Source organism: Chamaea fasciata, unplaced genomic scaffold (assembly GCF_029207755.1).
Source record: "Chamaea fasciata isolate MVZ Bird 193981 ecotype frontalis unplaced genomic scaffold, bChaFas1.0.hap1 SCAF_3, whole genome shotgun sequence".
In the NCBI taxonomy this organism is placed as follows: domain Eukaryota; kingdom Metazoa; phylum Chordata; class Aves; order Passeriformes; family Sylviidae; genus Chamaea; species Chamaea fasciata.
This window is the reverse complement of record NW_027094088.1, coordinates 89,569,266-89,588,466: the sequence shown is the minus strand read 5'-3', so window position 1 is coordinate 89,588,466 and position 19,201 is coordinate 89,569,266. Positions and strand designations below refer to the sequence as shown.

The following is a 19,201-nucleotide window of genomic DNA, read 5'->3' as shown; positions in this document are numbered from 1 at the left end:
CAGGTTTGCTGGTTATGTACCAAAATTTCACAGATTAAATGACCTGACAAGTAGCAAGGAGTATATCAGAAAAGTTCAAAACTCATATTTAAAGAATTTTACACTGAAAAAACCTAGAAGTTATATTATTCTATAACGCTTAAAATCTGAAATTTTAAGAGAGGACTCTCATATATACTCATATATATCAAATTTACACCATTAAATACCTAAACCAAAAAACTTGTAAAAAACTTTGTGAGAAAATAAGGCTGAAAACAGACAAGGTCCGTGTCACTTGATATTGCACAGGTAACAAGCATGTCTTAGCACCAGCTGAATCAATGTAGTATAATTTATTTTAAAACTTCATTAAGTCAGCTTTAAACAGTGATTTGTAAAAAAATGTCAAGTAATCTTCAAAAGTTCATCTATCATACTCACAAATCCTGGGATCTCACAGACTGTTTCTCGATTATTTTGCTCGGGGTCACAGTAGATTCGCAATTTTTGTATATCAAACTGGAATTCAAAACATAAATAACTCTTTAGAGGTCTGGGCATTCACTAAGTTAAAAATCAATTAAATATCAAGAAATCAAGAAATATTTTTAGGCTACTCACAATGATTAATATGTGCAACCAATTAAACATACGGAAACAGAATTATTTAAATGAAAATAATCAATCCAAGAATTTTTTTTTTTAAATAACAGAAATCACCATCCATATTCCCGGGGAATTAATCCAAATACACGCAGCACAAACTACACTGGCTGCCAATATCATTGAGGAAACAAGGTAATAGCACAGGCAAGCCTAACTTCTCTTTACCTTAACAGACCTGGGAAGATGCTTCTACACAGACCTGCTCATATGAGACGTAGGATTAGTAAATTCTAGTGAAGCATCTGAAGGCATCCTTAATGTTTAGTATTTAGTAGACAAAATTAATCTTTAAAAAGCATTGAATAAGAACACTTGAATCAGGTAAACAAAAGGTTTTGCCATTCTGCCTTGTTTCTACATTCCAAAACAAAATTAAACCACTGTCAGTTTTTCCAGCATTAAACTATCATGACCACAAAGCAAGGAGAAAGAAACTTGACCAAAATTTTCCCTCTTTTACCAGCATCACCCATACATACACTGATGGAAGGACATTATATGCAAATGTAAAGCAGAGGAACTTGCCTACTTTGAGACGCTGTTTCCCAAATTCAGGCAACAATGTTGCATCAATTTAGTCCTTGGAGAAAGTGAGACCAGTTAAGCATCCATGTCACAGGATAAATCACTTGTGCTAAGTCCTCCTCACCATTTTTATGCTCTCTTAAGGATTACAACTTTGTATACTAAATTTCCGTCTACTCTAAGTTAGAAGAGTAAGCTCAAGAAAACAAAAGCCACCAATACAATGTTAACTTACAAGAGAATTACTGAATTGTTGTGGTTTTAGCATATGCCTACCTGTACCGTTTCCTCCTTTCCAGAATACTTTCCGATTTGGGTTAGGCCACTGATGTAAATACCTAAAACAGGATGTAATGGCTTTGTTTCAATTTCTTGGCCATCTATATACAAAGTTACAAAGTCTTCTGTTACTAAGAGACGAATTTGATGCCAGCCTTCATCAAACAATGTCTAAGAAAAATGAAGAAAACAGCCTTGTTTAAAACAAAATGCCTTCAATTTAAATAATTATAAAACTGCACTTCAACAATCAAACTGCTATTAATGGTTGAGACGATCAAGGCTGCAGGTTTTGCATACAAATAATTCTAAACTATATAGGCAAATAAAGTATTGCCAAATAATACTGTAACTGAAAATATGACAATTGGTAATAATTAATCCTTATTTCAGAATTATTTAACAACTCACATAGACTTTTTAAATTTTTTTTTTTAGTCTATGACCTTAAACATGCTCAAACCTGTGTTTGTTAAAAATATGCAGTCAGAAGCCTCTTTATCGGCAGTGGTTTAATGTCTCAAACACTTCAGATCATTGATCATGGTGAAAAAAAAAATGGTACTTGTGATAAATTGATAAGCGATAAATTATCATAAAAGTTTATTAAAGAAAAATGTTCATTAACAGTGTAGCGACATTTATACTGTGTTTAGAGACACACAGGTCTAAAAAAGCCATGGATTTATTGTTCTCCATCATAGCAAGGCAAGCATGGAGAAACAAAAACAAACAGACAAACAAACAAAACAACCAAAAATAACAAACACAAAAGCTGTGTTTTCCTGGTGAAGTTCACGGATACCTGGGACTGCATCAATAACACTGATTTGTCTGTGCAGCTCCAAGAAATAAATAAATAAATACAAATTGATCATTGACTTGAAACTGAATTTTCTAACAGTTTCCAGTAAATCAAGTTTAACACAGTTTCTTAAAAAAATTTTAAAAAATTTGGTCTACTAATAATTATTAGAAGGTAGAGGAAATTTGGAAAGAAAAAGCAAAAATTCTCCATCCAATAACAGAAGAATAAAATACCTCTCCCTAGAAAAAGCTTAGTAGTTAAGACCTATTCCTTGGTAGGAGTCCTTTCTTACATACGGATTTATATGTAAAATTCCTTCAGCCTGATTTGGAGTAGGGATTTGAATGCACGCCTCCGCTTCCCAGAAAAGCCGAACCCACTTGGCCATGAAGCGCTCCAGCAGCAAATCTTTCCCAGTCTTTGTCTGCTGTATTAGCCCACTGTTCACTTAAATGATACTCCCTAAGGCAGGAAGGGCAATTTCTGGCCTGCACATATCCCTGCTACAACTGCAAGAATAGGGTCATTCAATCTCCATTCCTCTTTCTCATCTGCAGCTAAGACAATCTTTCTTACAAGAGTGGAATACTTTACTGGAAACTACTGAAGAAAGACTGAAAGACAACCTTTCGATTGTACTAGAACACAATAGAACTGGTTTGCTCAAGGAGGGGAGTAATGAAATAATGTGTACTTAAAGAAGTATTCCAGCATGATGGTGACATACTCCTTACCTTTACATGAGGTGCAGCAAATGTAATAACTTGTGTGCCATTTGTTAAACTTGTTGTAGTGAATGATAATGTTTTCTCTTCTCCATTAACAGTGACTGCTATCTGTGGTCTCTTATCTAGACTCAGGATCCTCCACAAATCCCATGTCTTTTTGACTTTAAATCTTTGTGTGGAAACAAACACATAGGATGGAGGGAGACCTTCTGGAAACACATTCCTAAATAAGAGGGAAGGGTGGAAAAAATGAGACAGTACTTGAACATTCATAAAAATGCTAAAATAAGTCCTTTTCACTTAAAGAAACAAAAAAATCTTATTGAATATAGAAGCGTATTTATAAAATTCAATACCTTGTTAATTCTGAAAGGTCAACACGTGAGGTTACTTCATAAGCTTTTGCATTAGTGGTTGATATTTGAATTCTCTTTTTAACTTTTTTTTTCACACCTAATCCTACAAGAATGTCAAATCCTTTCTCATCTCGAGCTGCCACAGGAATTCTTGTCGGACAAACAGATTCTGCAAAGTAATAAATGCAAGGAAAGTCCAAAATATGACTTGAAACTTCCAAGAAAAGTAGCCTCCCACCCAAGTAATTTTTTTTTTTATCTGCCTTTCAAGAAATAAAAAGAGAACTGAGAACTGTCAGTTAAGTACAACATGAGAGAAGTGGTATGCAGGATCCTCAGGGGCTTGAAGCAAGAATATTAAGATGTCATATTTTACTGCAATTACATTCACATATTATTTTGAATTGTCACTAATTGTAGTTAATGGGTATTACAATATCCAGCTAATAAATATATTGAATTTCATTTCTATAATTGGATGGTTCCAAAATTATACAAAATTACAGATGTCAATATCCAAAATGCACTAACAATTTGAATTCAGCATCCTCCCAACTATAAAATCAGTTTGAAAATGGACAAAGTTTTATTTTCATTTTATTTAACTCAAAATGGACTCTGAGCTGTTTTGTCTGTTACACTGAAATCTTCTTGAAGTTATTCTCACTGGAAAAATACTATGTGACATATTTTTCTGTGGAAGCGTTAAGTTAGCTGCACATTATCTTCGTTAATAATCTTTACACAAAAAAACCCTACGTTGTCTCAACCAACAAAATGAAAAAGAGATAGGACAGTGAAACTTAATACTAAAACAAACATTAGGGTAACTAAGCAATGAAAAGAATTTTTTTTTAATTAAAATTATGCTAAACTGTTTACAATAAATATCACTATTCATTTCCCACTGTTTCTTCAGAAAAGCATCAGTTCATAGACAGGGAAGAGGTTAGGAATACATTCCAAAGAAAGTGTGGAGAGTCCTCCTATCTCCATCTGGACCAGCCATGGGCTGGAAAGCTCCTGTCTCTCTGCCAGGGAATTATCAGCTCAAAGGTCTAGACTGCTTTCTTTCCATAATATGAGCAACACTGCCTGACTTCCCCTTCTAACCAACCCCAGGGCAGTCAGAAGCTACCCTATTCTGGTGGGGGAGGAAGGATAAATATGCTCTCAGAAAATTCCACTAATTTTCTGCACAACGTGTCTGTCATGGGAAAGGACAATCCATCATAACGGGATATGTCACAGGTACTTGGGGCAGGAGCAAGAAGCCACCTAATCTCCCCTTAGTTTTCTTTTCCTCCCCACAGCAAAGTAACACCCGACTTCCAAATTAAAAATAAATTATCTGTCTGTTCTACAAGAAAGAATTTCAAGAACTTTGCCCACATTTTGGAACTTAAGATGCCCACCTCCTGAATAGTTAAAAAAAAAAAAAAAAAAAACCACCCAAGTCCAACAAAACTTTCCTTCTCATTCCTGTCAAAACAACACAGACTTAAGTCAACATATTTCTGCTATTAAGTAAGAGTAATGGTGCTTTTTTCAGGTTTGTTCAAGTGTGCATTGTTATCATGGAACTATTTTCTAAACTCAGTTATTGCAAAGCTGGCTAATGGACATTTCACAATAAACAGAGATTACAGATAATCGCACACATATACACTGACAAATATAGTGTCTCCTATCAGTTAGAATATTACAAATGTGGTGTAAAAACAAAAACTAAAGGCAGAAATAGGAATATTTCATGGAAGAGGGCCATTGTCATGGATCAGGGCCAAAATAACTGTTCCAAACCAATATCAACCAAAGAAATTAACCACATGTAAAATTACACATTAAGAAACTATTTTTTAATTTCAGTGGCACATTGGTGAATTTCATTAAAAATTCGCAGTCAGGCAGATCCTTTCTGGGTCTTCTGGATAATCTTTTGGCCGGACTATTTTGATAACTAACTGAGCCATTATACAGCATGCAGAAATCAGTGGCAAAATTAAGAGATGTCTTCCATTGTAAATGGGGTTGTATTTCCAGTCCAGAGTACCAGTCACTTCAACTCTCTAGCTTTTTTTGAAATCTTGTTGCCTTTTACTGTTTTTACATAGTTTTCAGATACTTGTTTTCCTTCCTAAAGCATGAAAAAACTTTATGATGTCAAATCCCAGTATCTCAGACAAAGCAACTTTTCTCTGCATCCTCCAGACAAAATTCTGAGGTCTGCATTGGATTTTCTTCCTAAATGCACTCCTGAACCTCTTTTTTAATTATTTTTTGCTATAGCATATTGATAGTACAGGAACATTTGTCTTTCAGAATAAATAATAAATATTAAATAGTTCTCAAATATTTGGTTCAATTCTGACAGGTTCAGGAAGTCTTTTTTTCCCCTGATGCACTCTAAAACAAACACTAGAGTCCCCAAAAGGCACACTAGAGCCCACCACCTGGAAGCCTGTTCCTAAGACCAATACTTGCTCCAGGAACCACCAGAACTCAGTCCCCATTGTCCAGAAAGGAGATACTGCCTCTGTGGCCTTTTATCTGTGTTCACTTGAGAGTGGATTTTAAAACTCCATAGAGTAAAAGCCAGCATTTTCTTTAGACATTTACATGAAGACCATGAAGAAAGAATTGCAAAATTTTCGGGAAGTTTCATGTGGTTGATCACAGCCAAACCATTGCCGCTCGGCCCTCATGGAACTTGCTCTCCTACAGTCAAAGTGAATCTTAGGAACATGGGAACCAGTTAATCAATCAATCAATAAATAAATAAAATAATGCACAACTTAGCTATAAAAATTCCAGTTTATCAGTCTTGGTGTTTATCTGCTAAAGACATAGTGGTTAGAAATGAAGCTGCCAAGTGGCTTTGATTGCTCTGCAAGAGAAGCATCTAAATGCTAAAACAAGGGAAGGGCACAACATAAGAGAAACAAAGCAAAGGGTCGCTTCAAGGGAAAAAGTACGCTTTGTAGAAATAGTCACTATTCCCACATTACTGCTGTAAATCATGTGAAATACCACAGATGAAATTTAAAGGATACTAGTTAACCTGATGCTGAAAGCTGAAAATCCATCTTGATGAAATATAATGGCACTTCTTCTAAAACTTTAGTCAAAGAAAATATCGTGTTTATTTAGTGTTTATTTAGGGGAATTTCTCCCTGCATGAAGTTCTATTAAAGAACTTAGCCCCACTTAGCTGATTTAATTTTTGGACTGACCACCTTACTACATCAGCCACAAGGAATTACTATGAATTTCATTTAATGCAGCAAGAAATAAACACTGATATCCTCAACAAAAGTATCACCATATTTTTTCAATGAAGTTGATATTCAAAGTGAGAACAAACAAAATCTACTTGTAACTCTTACTAAGTACAGAAATATGGTACAACTGAAATAGGACTTGCATCAATTCTTAATAATAAAATATGTACAAAAAAACCACTGACATACTAGAGTCTGAGTGATACATTTTAGAAGCAATTTGTTATCTTTTTTATACACAAAAGGAAGCCATTGTTTTACAAAATTTCAGAAAATTCAACGTAATAATGCTGTTGGCATTCTAAAGTCAAAGAGTCACTTTACAATGTTGGTCTTGGCTAACTATTATACAAAATTCTTCTAAGAAACATCAGAGCAGCTTGCTACAACTACAGATACCCACTCCACTCTCATGAGTCCCTGCCTGGAGTGCTGTGCCCAGCTCTGGGGCCACATCATAAAGAAGGATGTGGGCTTTCTGGAGCAAGCCAGCCACAGAGGAAGCCACAAAGCTAATTAGAAGGCTGGGGCCTATCTCCTGTGGAAAAAGGCTGAGAAAGTTGGGGCTGTTCAGCCTGGAGAAGAGAAAGATGTGGGGAGATCTTAGGGCAGCCTTCCAGTACCTAAAGGAGCCTTACAAGAGAGCTGGAGAGGGACTTTTCACAAGGGTGTGTAGTGACAGGACAAGACAGAATGGCTTCAAACTGAAGGAGGGTAGATTTGGATAAAATATTAGGAAGAAAGTCTTTACCATCAAGGCAGTGATGCACTGGAACAGGTTGCCTAGAGAAGTTACAGATATCCCACCCCTGGAAGTGTTCAAGGCCAGGTTGGATGGGGCTCTAAGCAACCTGATCTAGTGAAAGGTGTCCCTGCCCATGGCAGGGGGGTTGGAACCAGATGATCTTTAAGGTCCCCTACAATCCAAACCACTCTACAATTCTATGACTTCTGCCAAGAGCCTTTCTTCTGAGTTTTTCCATACATACGAGAAGTATGTATTCAGAAGAATTCCTGTTGTAAAGGCAGGCTGTTCTCTCACCTCTCTAGAAGAAATGTTGGATTGTGCATGAGCATCCGTTGCAAGTAGGAAATCAATAAAGTAAACTCTAGATTCTCAGCACTATGAGAATTGCTGAAATATTTTAGTGTTTTTAAACTTTATCAATGAAAAAAAATTTGGTCTTAGGGCAAGAGAACAAATATTGAAATTAAACCCATACTGTGTTAAAACACCGTATCTTTCCCAAATACGCCTCCTTGTTTGACAGAGAAAATAACATTTTGGGAGGAATTTCCACAAAGAAGATCAAGAAGAAAGAAGATCAAAGTAGAGAGTATCAGGTCCCTTAGGTTACATTAATCATGTATTCTGCTTGAGAAATTGAAAATATATGTGTACAGAACTACATTTTGCACAGTTTAAATACTTTATAATCCCTTACCTTCACAGAGTTTCTGTTTTATAACTTCTTTAATTCTTGATATTGCAATATAGTCTTCAACATAAAATACGTAAGTTGATGAAGGTTTATTGGCAATAGCTTTAAGTTCATCCTCCTCAATTTCAGAGCCAACACCAATTGCAAACAAAGTGATCTTATTTTTCCTTGCTTCTGCTGCTACATCTTTGACTTCATCTTGGGACTTTCCATCAGTGAGAACAACTGCTATTTTTGTTAAAAATCGTGAAGATTTTGCAAAAAGATGGTCAAAGGAAAACTGAATAGCTCTTCCTGTTCTTGTGTTTCCTCCCAGATAGTGTATGGACTCCATTTCCCTGATGAGGTTCTCAGTGGATTCATGAGTTCCAAGGGGAATTTCAAGTACAGGGTAATCACTGTACTGGACAACTCCAACTTGAATAAACTTTGGCCCTATGTCAAAGTTTCTTGTGATATTGACCAGCCAACTTTTAATTATTTCAAAGTTTTCTGGGCCAACACTGTAAGAACCATCCAAGATAAAAACTAAATCTGCTGGAGCAGTTCTGCAACCTAAAAAAAAAATTAAAAAAATTAATAAACACTTTTACGTTCTTCCTCCACAGTAAATGCTTTTCCTATCAACCAGTGTTTATATTAGGATCTATATTGACAAATACATTTCAGCTGAAAAAAACATTAGCAGAGTTTATCAGGGCAAGCGATGTTTGTGTAAGCTACACAGATCCAACTTGGTATCTGAAAGCCACACCATTCTCTGGTTTCTACATTAGCACCAGGAATGAATATGAAAATTTCTGGAATTCAGTTCCTTAGCTGGCGATTGCATTTTATTCAATAAATCAAGAGGAATATATATTGGGTCTTTTCATATCTCATCTGCAGAGAGGATAAACATAAAAACTGCTTTTTGTTAGCAAACCAAGCACACTGCAGAGGAAGGCCTGAATACTCCAGAATCCTCTTACAAATACATTTTAATTGACTTCAGACACTGGTACATGGCATTTACAGAACTAGTAGTATAAAATCCTGAGTCTCAATTGAATGTTGCTGGTAGCATATTCTAATTTTTACAGAAGAAAAGTATACAGTGAATGAGGTCAACCTCCAGAATATAGAATCATGTAAGCATTTAATAACTACAGTGTAAGTGCATGATGACTTAGGCATGGATTCAGCTCTCCTAGCTGTAGTCATAAACTGAGTTTTTAAACTAAATTGCCAACTATAGGCCACTGACAGACACAAGCATATCCACAGAAAAGTCCTAACCATACTACATGCCCATTTTCAGATGAAGGGAATAACTTTCTAAAGGAGAGAATCCCCTTCCACTGACTGTGAAAGAAGATTTGACAGCTGACACATGAGATGCCAAGGATATAGCCAAAAGCAGGAGAGATTATTTTGATCTCATGGCACAGGAGGTCATGGGGCTTACTGTCCTTTTGTTTTCTGAAAGTCTGCAGCTCCACCACAGGCATGAGAGCTTTGTCTTACCCTGAAATTGGCCTAGAGATGCTTTTCGTCAAGACAAGATTTCACCTTCCTTGCAAGCAAGTGACCACAATCTGCTGGAGAAATGCTTTTGCAATGCCTGTGGTGGTGAAGAGAAGACACCGGCAAGAAGGAGCAAGGGGCACGCTGAGTGCATCGCTCAGTGGTCCAGGGATATGAATCATAGAGTAAATTCAGTTGGGAGGAACTCATCATTAGACTCTGCTAGAAGCAGAGTATTCAATTTGATGGATACTCTTAGAGCAGGAAGACTGAAAATAAACAGGAATTTTATGGGGTTTGTGGTGAAATACTGAAAATATCTGGATTGAGAGCAAAACTAGAGGAAAAAGATCTACCCTGGAAGTGTCACTGTGGCTAGAGGCAAGTCTTCTACAATTTTTAAGTTCAGTCACTTTTTCTTTAGGAAAGCTACTTTGCTTTAATGTTTTCTTTTCTGTAAACCAGAGAGTATAAAAATGGTTTGATGGGGTTTGAGATGCTAATTTTGAAGAATGTGGAAGAAGGTATGTCCCAGAACTGAAGTTGGCTTCCTCTCACAGAACCTTCATTCTTCCTCATTTAGTTTCTCGCATAACACTAAGGTACTCAGAACGTGAGTTCTGCAGCAATGAAAATACAAATGAAAATCAAGACTCCATTTTAAATCAAAACTGAAGCTTTACAGTTCCATCTACCCCCTTGGGCATTTCCAAGACACAAAGAAAGACATTCCATTTCTAATGAAGAAATAAGATATTTAAGCTATTTTTCATAAATTTTCGGATTGTCACAAGGAAAATTATAATGGAATAAAATCACCATCAGCAGAAGGGTACATGTGAGCACCAAAATTGATACTAAAAATTCGAGGCATGCTTTGAAGCTGCACTTATCTGAAATGCAAAAATTAAGACCTACTTGCTCTTGTTTCGCCATCTTCAGCTGAGATATAATCATGAAGTAGCAGAACTAACAGCATCTGAAAAAATGTTACAATCTGTGCCATGTGTATTTTATTCTCAAGGTCTTGATACAAAACTAGATGGGGAAAAATGAAAAGAAAATACAGTGTTATTATATTACAAAAAAAAATCCAAGCTTCTGCAGTTTAAAAACTGTGTCTGAGGAACATCCCTGAATTGAAACTGTAAGACCAGACGTGGCCACCCTGCAATGAACCATTAACTTCAAAAGTGTCAGACAGGCATGTAAACCCAAAACTGAGCTTCTAAACTCAACAACATTCACCAGCCTTGTTGTGGAAGCTCGGTTTTCACCAAGGTGCATTTATACACTTCTCCTGCTAGGCCCATTCACAAGTAGTTTATATTCCTAGTCACACTTGTCCAAACACTATCCCACTATCCCACTCTGTAGCCATTATCAAAAGACATTACCAAAAGATCCAAAATAGGACAAGTGTTTACGTATCAGGTACTGGTGGGGAGGTGCTACTTCAGCCTCAACCCACACACCTAGCTACTTCAGGGAGTCTGGGACAATTCCCACTCCTCTGCCCCAGGACTGAGACTGACACCAGCAGTCAGGGTCTCAGCAAGCCCCAACCCTTTCCCAGCAGAGCCAAGCCCTGCAGACAGTGTATTGTAACATACAAGATTACATAAAATACACACATCTTCAACTTACATTTTTTTTCCCTCTGTTTATGTCTCCTTTGCTATCATGGTTTATGAAATATAAACCCCGTCAAGCAAACATGCAATTTTGGTCCCATATTGCTGTTAAAAATTATTTGACTAATTTATTTAATTAAGATATATTTATTCATTGTGTTTATTGAAAAATATAGTATCATAGTGGTAAAAGATACATTTTGGAGTACTGTATTAGAGATTCATTCATTTTAAGACTATGAAAGAAAGTATGCTGAATCTCTTTCATATTCTCTTATCTCATCCTTTAATGTAAAATGCAATTTTCAGGGTGAACTCATTTCACTGCAGAGAAGGCAACTTCCAGGAAATGCTACTCCCACCTAATGTAATTCCCCGAAGTTAATAAAGCAGAACCATAATTATTCTGTTATTAGATCTCTCCTTCAGATTACAGATAATTGCAACGTAGAGACATATTCTGTTATTCATATTACCTTGTGTCAAAACTTGTAAAAAATCAGACACACCTTGGGGTCTATGGGATAGGACACAGGATCCACTTTTCCCTCTGCTACACAAATAGTGGGATACCACCTTCGTTCAAACAGATTAAGTGTCAGTTTTTTACTCCAGCTATTTGAAAAAGGATCTATTTTAAACTATGAAACTGTGTAAGTATTAGGCCTGTGATAAATGAAAAAAAAAATTACCATAGTAGAGGTAGACAATTTATATAAATTATTTGATTTGTTGGTGATTTGTACAATAGACCATTCTAAAATCTCTTCCAGCCTTTTCTGTGGCAAGCATTTACTGTAGAGTAAAACATGTCTCTCATGAGACCAAATTGAGCAATATCAAAGAATTAACACGTGAAATTAAATCTATGTGGAAATTTGAACAGCAGGTGACTGAAGGACAACTGCATGCTTTTGGAATATCAGAAAAATGTCAGCCTATAACTGAAAAAACCCAGATAAACTACAGTACAGAGGGCTGATATACCTATAAAAAAGCACAAGGCTGACCCTCAAAAACTATAAAACCCTTTTGATTCCTCCCACCAACAAACAACCCAGAGAAATAAATATAAAAAGTTAAATTAAAAAATTAAAATCGTAAGGAATAGGTTTGTAAAAGAAGATGGAACAAAATAGCACATCGACTAGTTATAAAATAGAACATTAACTAAGCTTTGCTCTTTGTCACCTCTGTGATTGTCTAAATGGCTATTTATGTAACACACAGAGAATTTACGTAAAAGGAAAATCAAAAACAAGCAACTAATTTCACTGCTATCAGTCTTCACTAAAAAGTGAGTACAGGGCCAGCTAACATAAATGCTGTAACTGTTTAATTAAAATAAAACAGCATACTAAACTAAAAAATAAATTATTTTAGCAATGCACTGCCTTGAATGTGAACTGAATGTGTGCTGTGTCATGAGCACAGATACTCCGGTCAGGTGCGGACACTGGGATCCGACTTGCTGGCACTGCTCCCCTTACACCAATCCTGCAGAAACCACAATTGCCTTCCTTAAACTGCACCGTGCCCTCTCACCTCTGCTCATCGTTCAGCAAGCACACACCCACTGGTACCTGCAGGGATGAGCCTCCCAGATCTGCTGGAATGATAGAAGTTACAGGAAAGAGGCAGATGCTCAGAAGGGGAAGAAGAAAGCAGAGGCCTGCAAAGAATCTCTGTGCCTCCAGGGAAGGAGCTGCTCCACAGAAACATTAATGCTTCATTGTGGGAGAGGTACATGCTAAAGCAACATTTGCTGGCTGTCCTGGGGTACAGAGAGGCATCAGGAATGCTACAGCAGCCTTCAGTGCATGTCTTTAATGTGGAAAAACATGACATTACAGCAACATTTCTTCTGGTGAAAACCATGGTCCAACTTATACTCCTTAAAAGGAATCAGTAAAATAATTGTCAAAACAAGCTTATCTGATTCACAGAACCAACTATATTCCCTTGACAGATCATCTTTTCCATTTGTGACAATCCTCTATTTCATTTTCAACAAAGCCTGTACTTGAGAATTTCATATTAAGTATAAACCAAAAGAATAATGAGGATTCCAATGCTCAGTTTACTAGAAAGGAAACAATATTACAGCACTGCACTTCTAACAGTCGAAAGTGATGTCAAACCAACAACTCCAGAGACCCAGCTGCTGTATCTTGTCAACACAGTAGTTATTAAACAGGCAACGATAGTGTGCTTGACTCTTACAGAAACACCACCCAACCCATGAATGAATATTTTAAATAAAACTTTCGGCCTCTGTCTTTTTCCAAATTATCCCTAGTGATTAGTTTGTGTTTTTACCAAACATAACCAGGAAAACACACAGAGCTGCTTTCCTACTTCTCAATTATACCAAACCACTTTTAATATGTGGAAGTTGATGTAGCAGAAATTCATACAGGGTTACTAGATAAATACACAGATGTTGCATCCAGCTCAAGTAAAGGGTGGCAGACTGAGAGAGCATTAGTGGAGAAATAGCACTACAGTATTAGTGGAGAAATACATGTTATTGTATTTTTCAAGGCACCCTCATAGTTCTTTACTTTTTCCACTTTAAAAGGGACAGAGCTCCACAACCAATCCCAGGCTTTGTAAGTCTGGTGATGTATCGGGTGGCTGGAGCAAACCTTTGGTTATCTCCCAACTCCACAAAATTGTTTAAATTAAAGCCACAAGATTTAATGAGGTATTAACTGGGACAGGATACTGGGTTGGGCGGACCTTTAGTGTGACTCATTATGGCCATTCTTTCCACTGTATGCTTTTTATCTTGGTATTTTACATGCCAGTCTGATAGCAAAAGGGATGTTAGTCCTCTAAGGAAAAACAGCCTATCGCAGAGAGAGGGAAAACAAACAGCTTATGTAAAGGCTTCTACTCTGAGCTCCCAAAATGAGGGGCAGTAGAGCACAAACAATATTTCTGACTGATTTGCATCAAGACTCAGGCAAATTTCTCTGCATCTGAGAGTACACAAAAGGCAAGGTCCTAGCAGTTCTACTAAACATCAGACCCTTGAATGAATGAGGTAGCAATGTAAGAAAGACCCTGTTCTCCAGAGCAGAGTTCACCAAGTATTACTTCTGTCTTCACCGAAGGCAGGAGAGAAAGGTGGTACAATAAAACCTGGGTGCATCAGCCGATACACTATGAGGGCATGAGACAAGTGATAGCCTCCTCCACGCACATTCACTATTTGATGTGCACAGGAGGAAAACTCAATGGGAAACTGGTGACAGAGCAACAGACCCACACGCTGTCATTTTAGGCAGCCTTTACCAATTGGACAGCTCCTGCAACTTATTTCTTGCATTCTTCTGGGCAGTGCAATTTCGCTGTGCAGCAGCATTTGCACCAACAGGGCCAGTGAACTCTGCTGACCGGGATGGGAATGGAACTCAGGTTTTCTATACAGCGGAAATATGGTACAGCCATTACTTAACCAACAGCCTCTACTCGATTTTCAAACAAATTCAAGACTATCAGTGTGTTACAGATGGCAAAGGCATTCCTAGAACAGCTTTGCTGCACAGAAGTGCACAAAGGTTCAAATGACATCTCCTCTGAATGCACAGCAGAATAATTTCACATCCAATTTAAGTTTTCAGTAGAAAATTTATGCATCTAAGCGGGTTAGGTAGTATTTCCACCTTGCATTTATGATGCCTAAAAGCAGCACCTTCCGCATCTTAAAGGGCAGTTTATTGATGCAGTCTTTCCACAGCAATTTTTCCAGTGCCCAGACAAATATATCAATTTATTCTTTCCATGAACCCTTTGAGGAAACTTTCCATTTAGAGCAATTTGGAATCTTATAGAATCAAAAACATTTGCTCTTCAGTGAAGTTTTGTCACTACTCAAATTCACAGAAAGAGATTATTTTTCACCAATAACCGTGGCTTCTCTGCTGCATGAAGATTTCCTGCTGAAGAACTACACTGAAAGGAAGAGTTTCTTCCTTCATTTCTTCCAACTGCTAGTTACTGCCTGACAAGAAAGTCAGGAGGGTTTTAACCTTTTCCAGCATTCTGAGAAAAGAGCCAGACTAAAGGTTATATATATTAGCTAGCTTTCCAAGTATAAGTTAACACTTCTCTCATCTTGCATCACTGCATAAACATCTCATAATTCAACTAGAGATCATTAAGTTTGGCATACAAAGGGACAAGTATGAAGACATTACAACAATAATGACTAAAAGGACATACACCAGATTCTTTGTAGTTTCAAAATTCATGGAATACTACAGGAACTGTGCAGAAAGAAAAAGGAACCTTGAAAATCCTGATTAATACGCATTAAGTAATGTGGAAAAATAATGCAATATTGCATCACCACTTTTTTTATTTGCTCCCTCCACTTTCAGAATTAATGGGATTTGCAAACAAAATGTTAGGGCAATTTACATTTATCTATTTATTTCTAACTCTACCTATTACTACCAGTGCTATGCATTCAAAAAGTCTATGAGGCTATTCTAAGTCAGTTTGTTTCATCAAGTAATTAATCTGAATCTGTATTTATTTTCACTTGGATTTCAATCCCATTCTGCATTCATGTTTTCCACATATTGTTCCTATTCATTTGTTTTTTTTGGTGGGCACAAATGAGGAGGCTGCTATACTTGCAAAGATTTAAAATAAGAGCATTTCCTGGAAGGGTGAGGCTGTAAAGATATAATTAATTTAGGTTTGGTTTACACATACATAAATGCAAGATTGCCTATAAATAGATAAAATAAAATAGACAAAATCTCCAAAAGTGACAAGTACATAAGTATTCCCCTCATATCACTTCATTCTATTTCTATGTTAGAACAGAAAACTTTGCCATAATCAGCAGTATAACTACATTCATGCCAGGAGTTTTCTACAGCATTAAATATATGATTAAGGATGTGGTTTTATTAAAAGGGGTCAAGAAACAAAATTAGGTGTTTAAGTTACACATATGGGTTTTCTTTGCATTTTTTAATAGTAAGTATTAGTGCAACAAGGATAAAAATCCGTTATAAAATTGTTCAACGCTGGGTAATTCTCAGCTGTACAAAGTCTACATATGCATACATGGCAATATAAAGTACACACAGTGCACAGTTTCAGGTATTTTATCTCCTTACCCTGAAATCAAGCAGAAAGCAATGCCTGGACTACCTTGAAAAGAAAAGCCTAGAGCAGGCATTGCTTGGGCCACCTGACCCATTTCCACCACCTTAGTTATCTTTCTTTTTACAACAGCAAGCAAGGTTAAGAAGGAATAGTTTTCCTTGCTTTCCCTCTATGAATCTAAAGCCTACCTGGCAGACAGACTAAAAAACAGGGATCTCCAAACAGCTGGAGAAACACATGGAAAACTGGAAAGGCACGCAGACAAAGACCACAGCTGCAGAGAGCTGTGCAGAGCTGATGGCAAAGCAACTGAAAATGAATGTCCAAGCATGTGAAGAACATGAATGAACATTGGAGACCTCAGAGAAACAGTAACATCATATCTCATCTGCATTTTCAGAAATCAGTCTCATCTGCATCCATTATCCCTCAAGTACACATTAGCATGATCTGTTTTGCTGTTCAGATGTTATTTTGTATTTTCCCCTCAAAACTCAGTAAAGGCAGTAACTACTACTCCAAGATAATGTTTGATATTTCGATTATTTGTGCCACAGATACAATTTAAATCTCTCATTAAAAATAGTTGACTTAACAGTCAAGACAGCACAGCCAAAATTACTGATAAAGCAAACCACTTCAATTTTCACTCCAGAAGACATTTTAGGAAGAGGTAAGAAAAAAATTCAGCGGACCAGTAGTTTAAATGCAATCATTCTCCAAAATGAATACAATTCCTACTATTAGAGGTATACGATATAAACAAAATAAACTCACGGGAATTAGTACAACATGCTAAGATTACCCTTCATATTTGTAGCTTTGCTATATATATGACGTATAAAGTATTATGCAGATTATGTGAAAGTGCAGAGAGGACTAAAGAATTTATCATCTTCTCAGCAGATTTTGAAAAGAAGGTTTTGTATCAATTGTATAAAGGCTTTATACCAAGTTCAGTGCTATACACTGAAGACTAAAGTAAGCAGTTGATACACATTATAACCCAAGTAATGATACGTACTTTTAAAAGCAAATAATCCTCTTAAATGAGATGGGCTAACTGTTTATTTTTCATATGATTCAATAAAGCACACAAACCCACATGTTCCTCCAGTCTACAGCAGAGACAGTTTGTATTCATGCTCCAACATCTGAAGTCACAGAAGACTTGTAGTTTCAAACCAAATTTCTTCTGGCACTTTGTACTTTGTTGGATTTATTCCCACTCCAAGATGATGCTGTGCCAGGAGCCAGCAATTCGTTATTATGGGTTAAAGAAAAAGGAGGCTTACCACTGCATTTGAACTACTGGACTGATACAGGGGGAAATAATACAGAATGGGCAATTTAGGGAAGTAACCACACTTGGCAGCTCAGATTTCTGGCTACAACAAATGAATTTGAAATCTCCCTGGAAACCATGATTTAATCCTGTCTGTGAAAAGCCTGTGCTGTTATATCTCTCTTATCAAGCATATTGAGATTCCACAGAACTTTCCCTCCTTGGATGGACCCAAGAAAAACAAAACAGCTAATCAATAGGATAAAATCTGACACTCAAATGGAACAGTTGAAATTAACCTTGCATAGGAGTCTGCGCAAGAAATGTTTCAACCAACTCCTATATGAAATCTCAACTGTGCACATGTGTAAGTATCTATGCTACCAAACAGAAAAAAGAGAAAAAAAAAATAATAGAAATTACTACCTGGTACAATAGTTAGGGAGAACATTTTGTTTGCACCAAGGAATTTAGAGTTCAACTGGGCCAGTGACAAGAGAAACAATCATTAGGGCACATAATGAAATAACTAGAAATTATATAAATTATATATAATTACATAAAATTATATATCATTTAGCAATGAAACCACTATAGAAATCAGTACAACAATCTTTAACAATGAGTGTTGATAAAAAGAATCATAAAGGCAATGTAAAAATAGAATTAATCCAAGTAAGAACTACTAATGCAATTAAAGGACCACTTTTGAATCATGCCTATTTGACAACAGATACACAAAACTGCTCTTCAGTTACTGCTGTGGTCTCAAAGTCCTCAGAAAAACAAGACAGCTGAGGATCTAAACATTGTCAGTGCTACCAGATTCAACTAGATCCTCATACATGAGACACAAATTTCTGCTAATAATTCCTCACCCACTTCTTTCTTTTCCCATTACATTTATATTCTTTTCATCTTTCTTACTTCTCCACTTTTAAAAAGGTAGGGTAGGGTTGGCTTAGCTAAAATGTTATATGCAATGTGATGACTGCAACATTTGCCATGAAAACAAGAAACATTCAGTAATAAATACACAGGAGGGGATTTAAAATAAGTTTACTGTGTAAAGGAAAGTGTAAGTCTGCGAGCTTTCTTTGCCTCCTGCAAATAAGGATCAGCATCAGAAATAGAAATTATAGTTTTCTGTCTCCTTTTTATCCTCCAAACAGGTTTGGATTTCAGCAGCAAGGCCGTTAGTGTAATTAATTGGTTTTTTCCACAAATTATACTTAATGCTATTATTTGTTTTAGTATAAGAAATGTTTAAGGCTAGAGAGGATAAGAATAATGATGTGGACGCCTGCTTTAGCCAAAGGCACCAAAACTTCATTTCAAAGCCTAGTCCTTTCCAATTCTTTAACTGTCCTCTCTCTTTTTCCATCATTTCTGGAAAAATTCAATTACAGGCAAATCAGACTAATCTTTTTTAAAAAATCCATAGCCACAGGAAAAGCTGATTGAACAATCTGTTCAAGCTTCAAAATCTGATATCATTGTTTTACACTGCAGAATGAATATTTATTCAATTTAATGTAGTACTGTAGACTATATATAAAGGAATCATGAAGTAGACTGC

At 36.5% G+C, this 19,201-nt stretch overlaps 1 protein-coding gene across 1 annotated transcript in view; it reads right to left on the bottom strand.

Annotated features, from left to right (window-relative positions):
* Nucleotides 1-387: 387 nt before the first annotated feature.
* LOC136287536 (collagen alpha-1(XXI) chain-like) overlaps nucleotides 388-19,201 on the bottom strand; it is a 30,976-nt gene continuing 12,162 nt past the window's right edge. The window contains exons 3-7 of the mRNA XM_066180317.1: nucleotides 8,071-8,622; nucleotides 3,345-3,513; nucleotides 2,995-3,211; nucleotides 1,450-1,623; nucleotides 388-501 (exon numbers count right to left, since the gene is read on the bottom strand). Of these exons, the coding sequence (XP_066036414.1) occupies nucleotides 388-501; nucleotides 1,450-1,623; nucleotides 2,995-3,211; nucleotides 3,345-3,513; nucleotides 8,071-8,622 (1,226 nt within the window). The remainder of the gene's footprint in view (nucleotides 502-1,449; nucleotides 1,624-2,994; nucleotides 3,212-3,344; nucleotides 3,514-8,070; nucleotides 8,623-19,201) is intronic.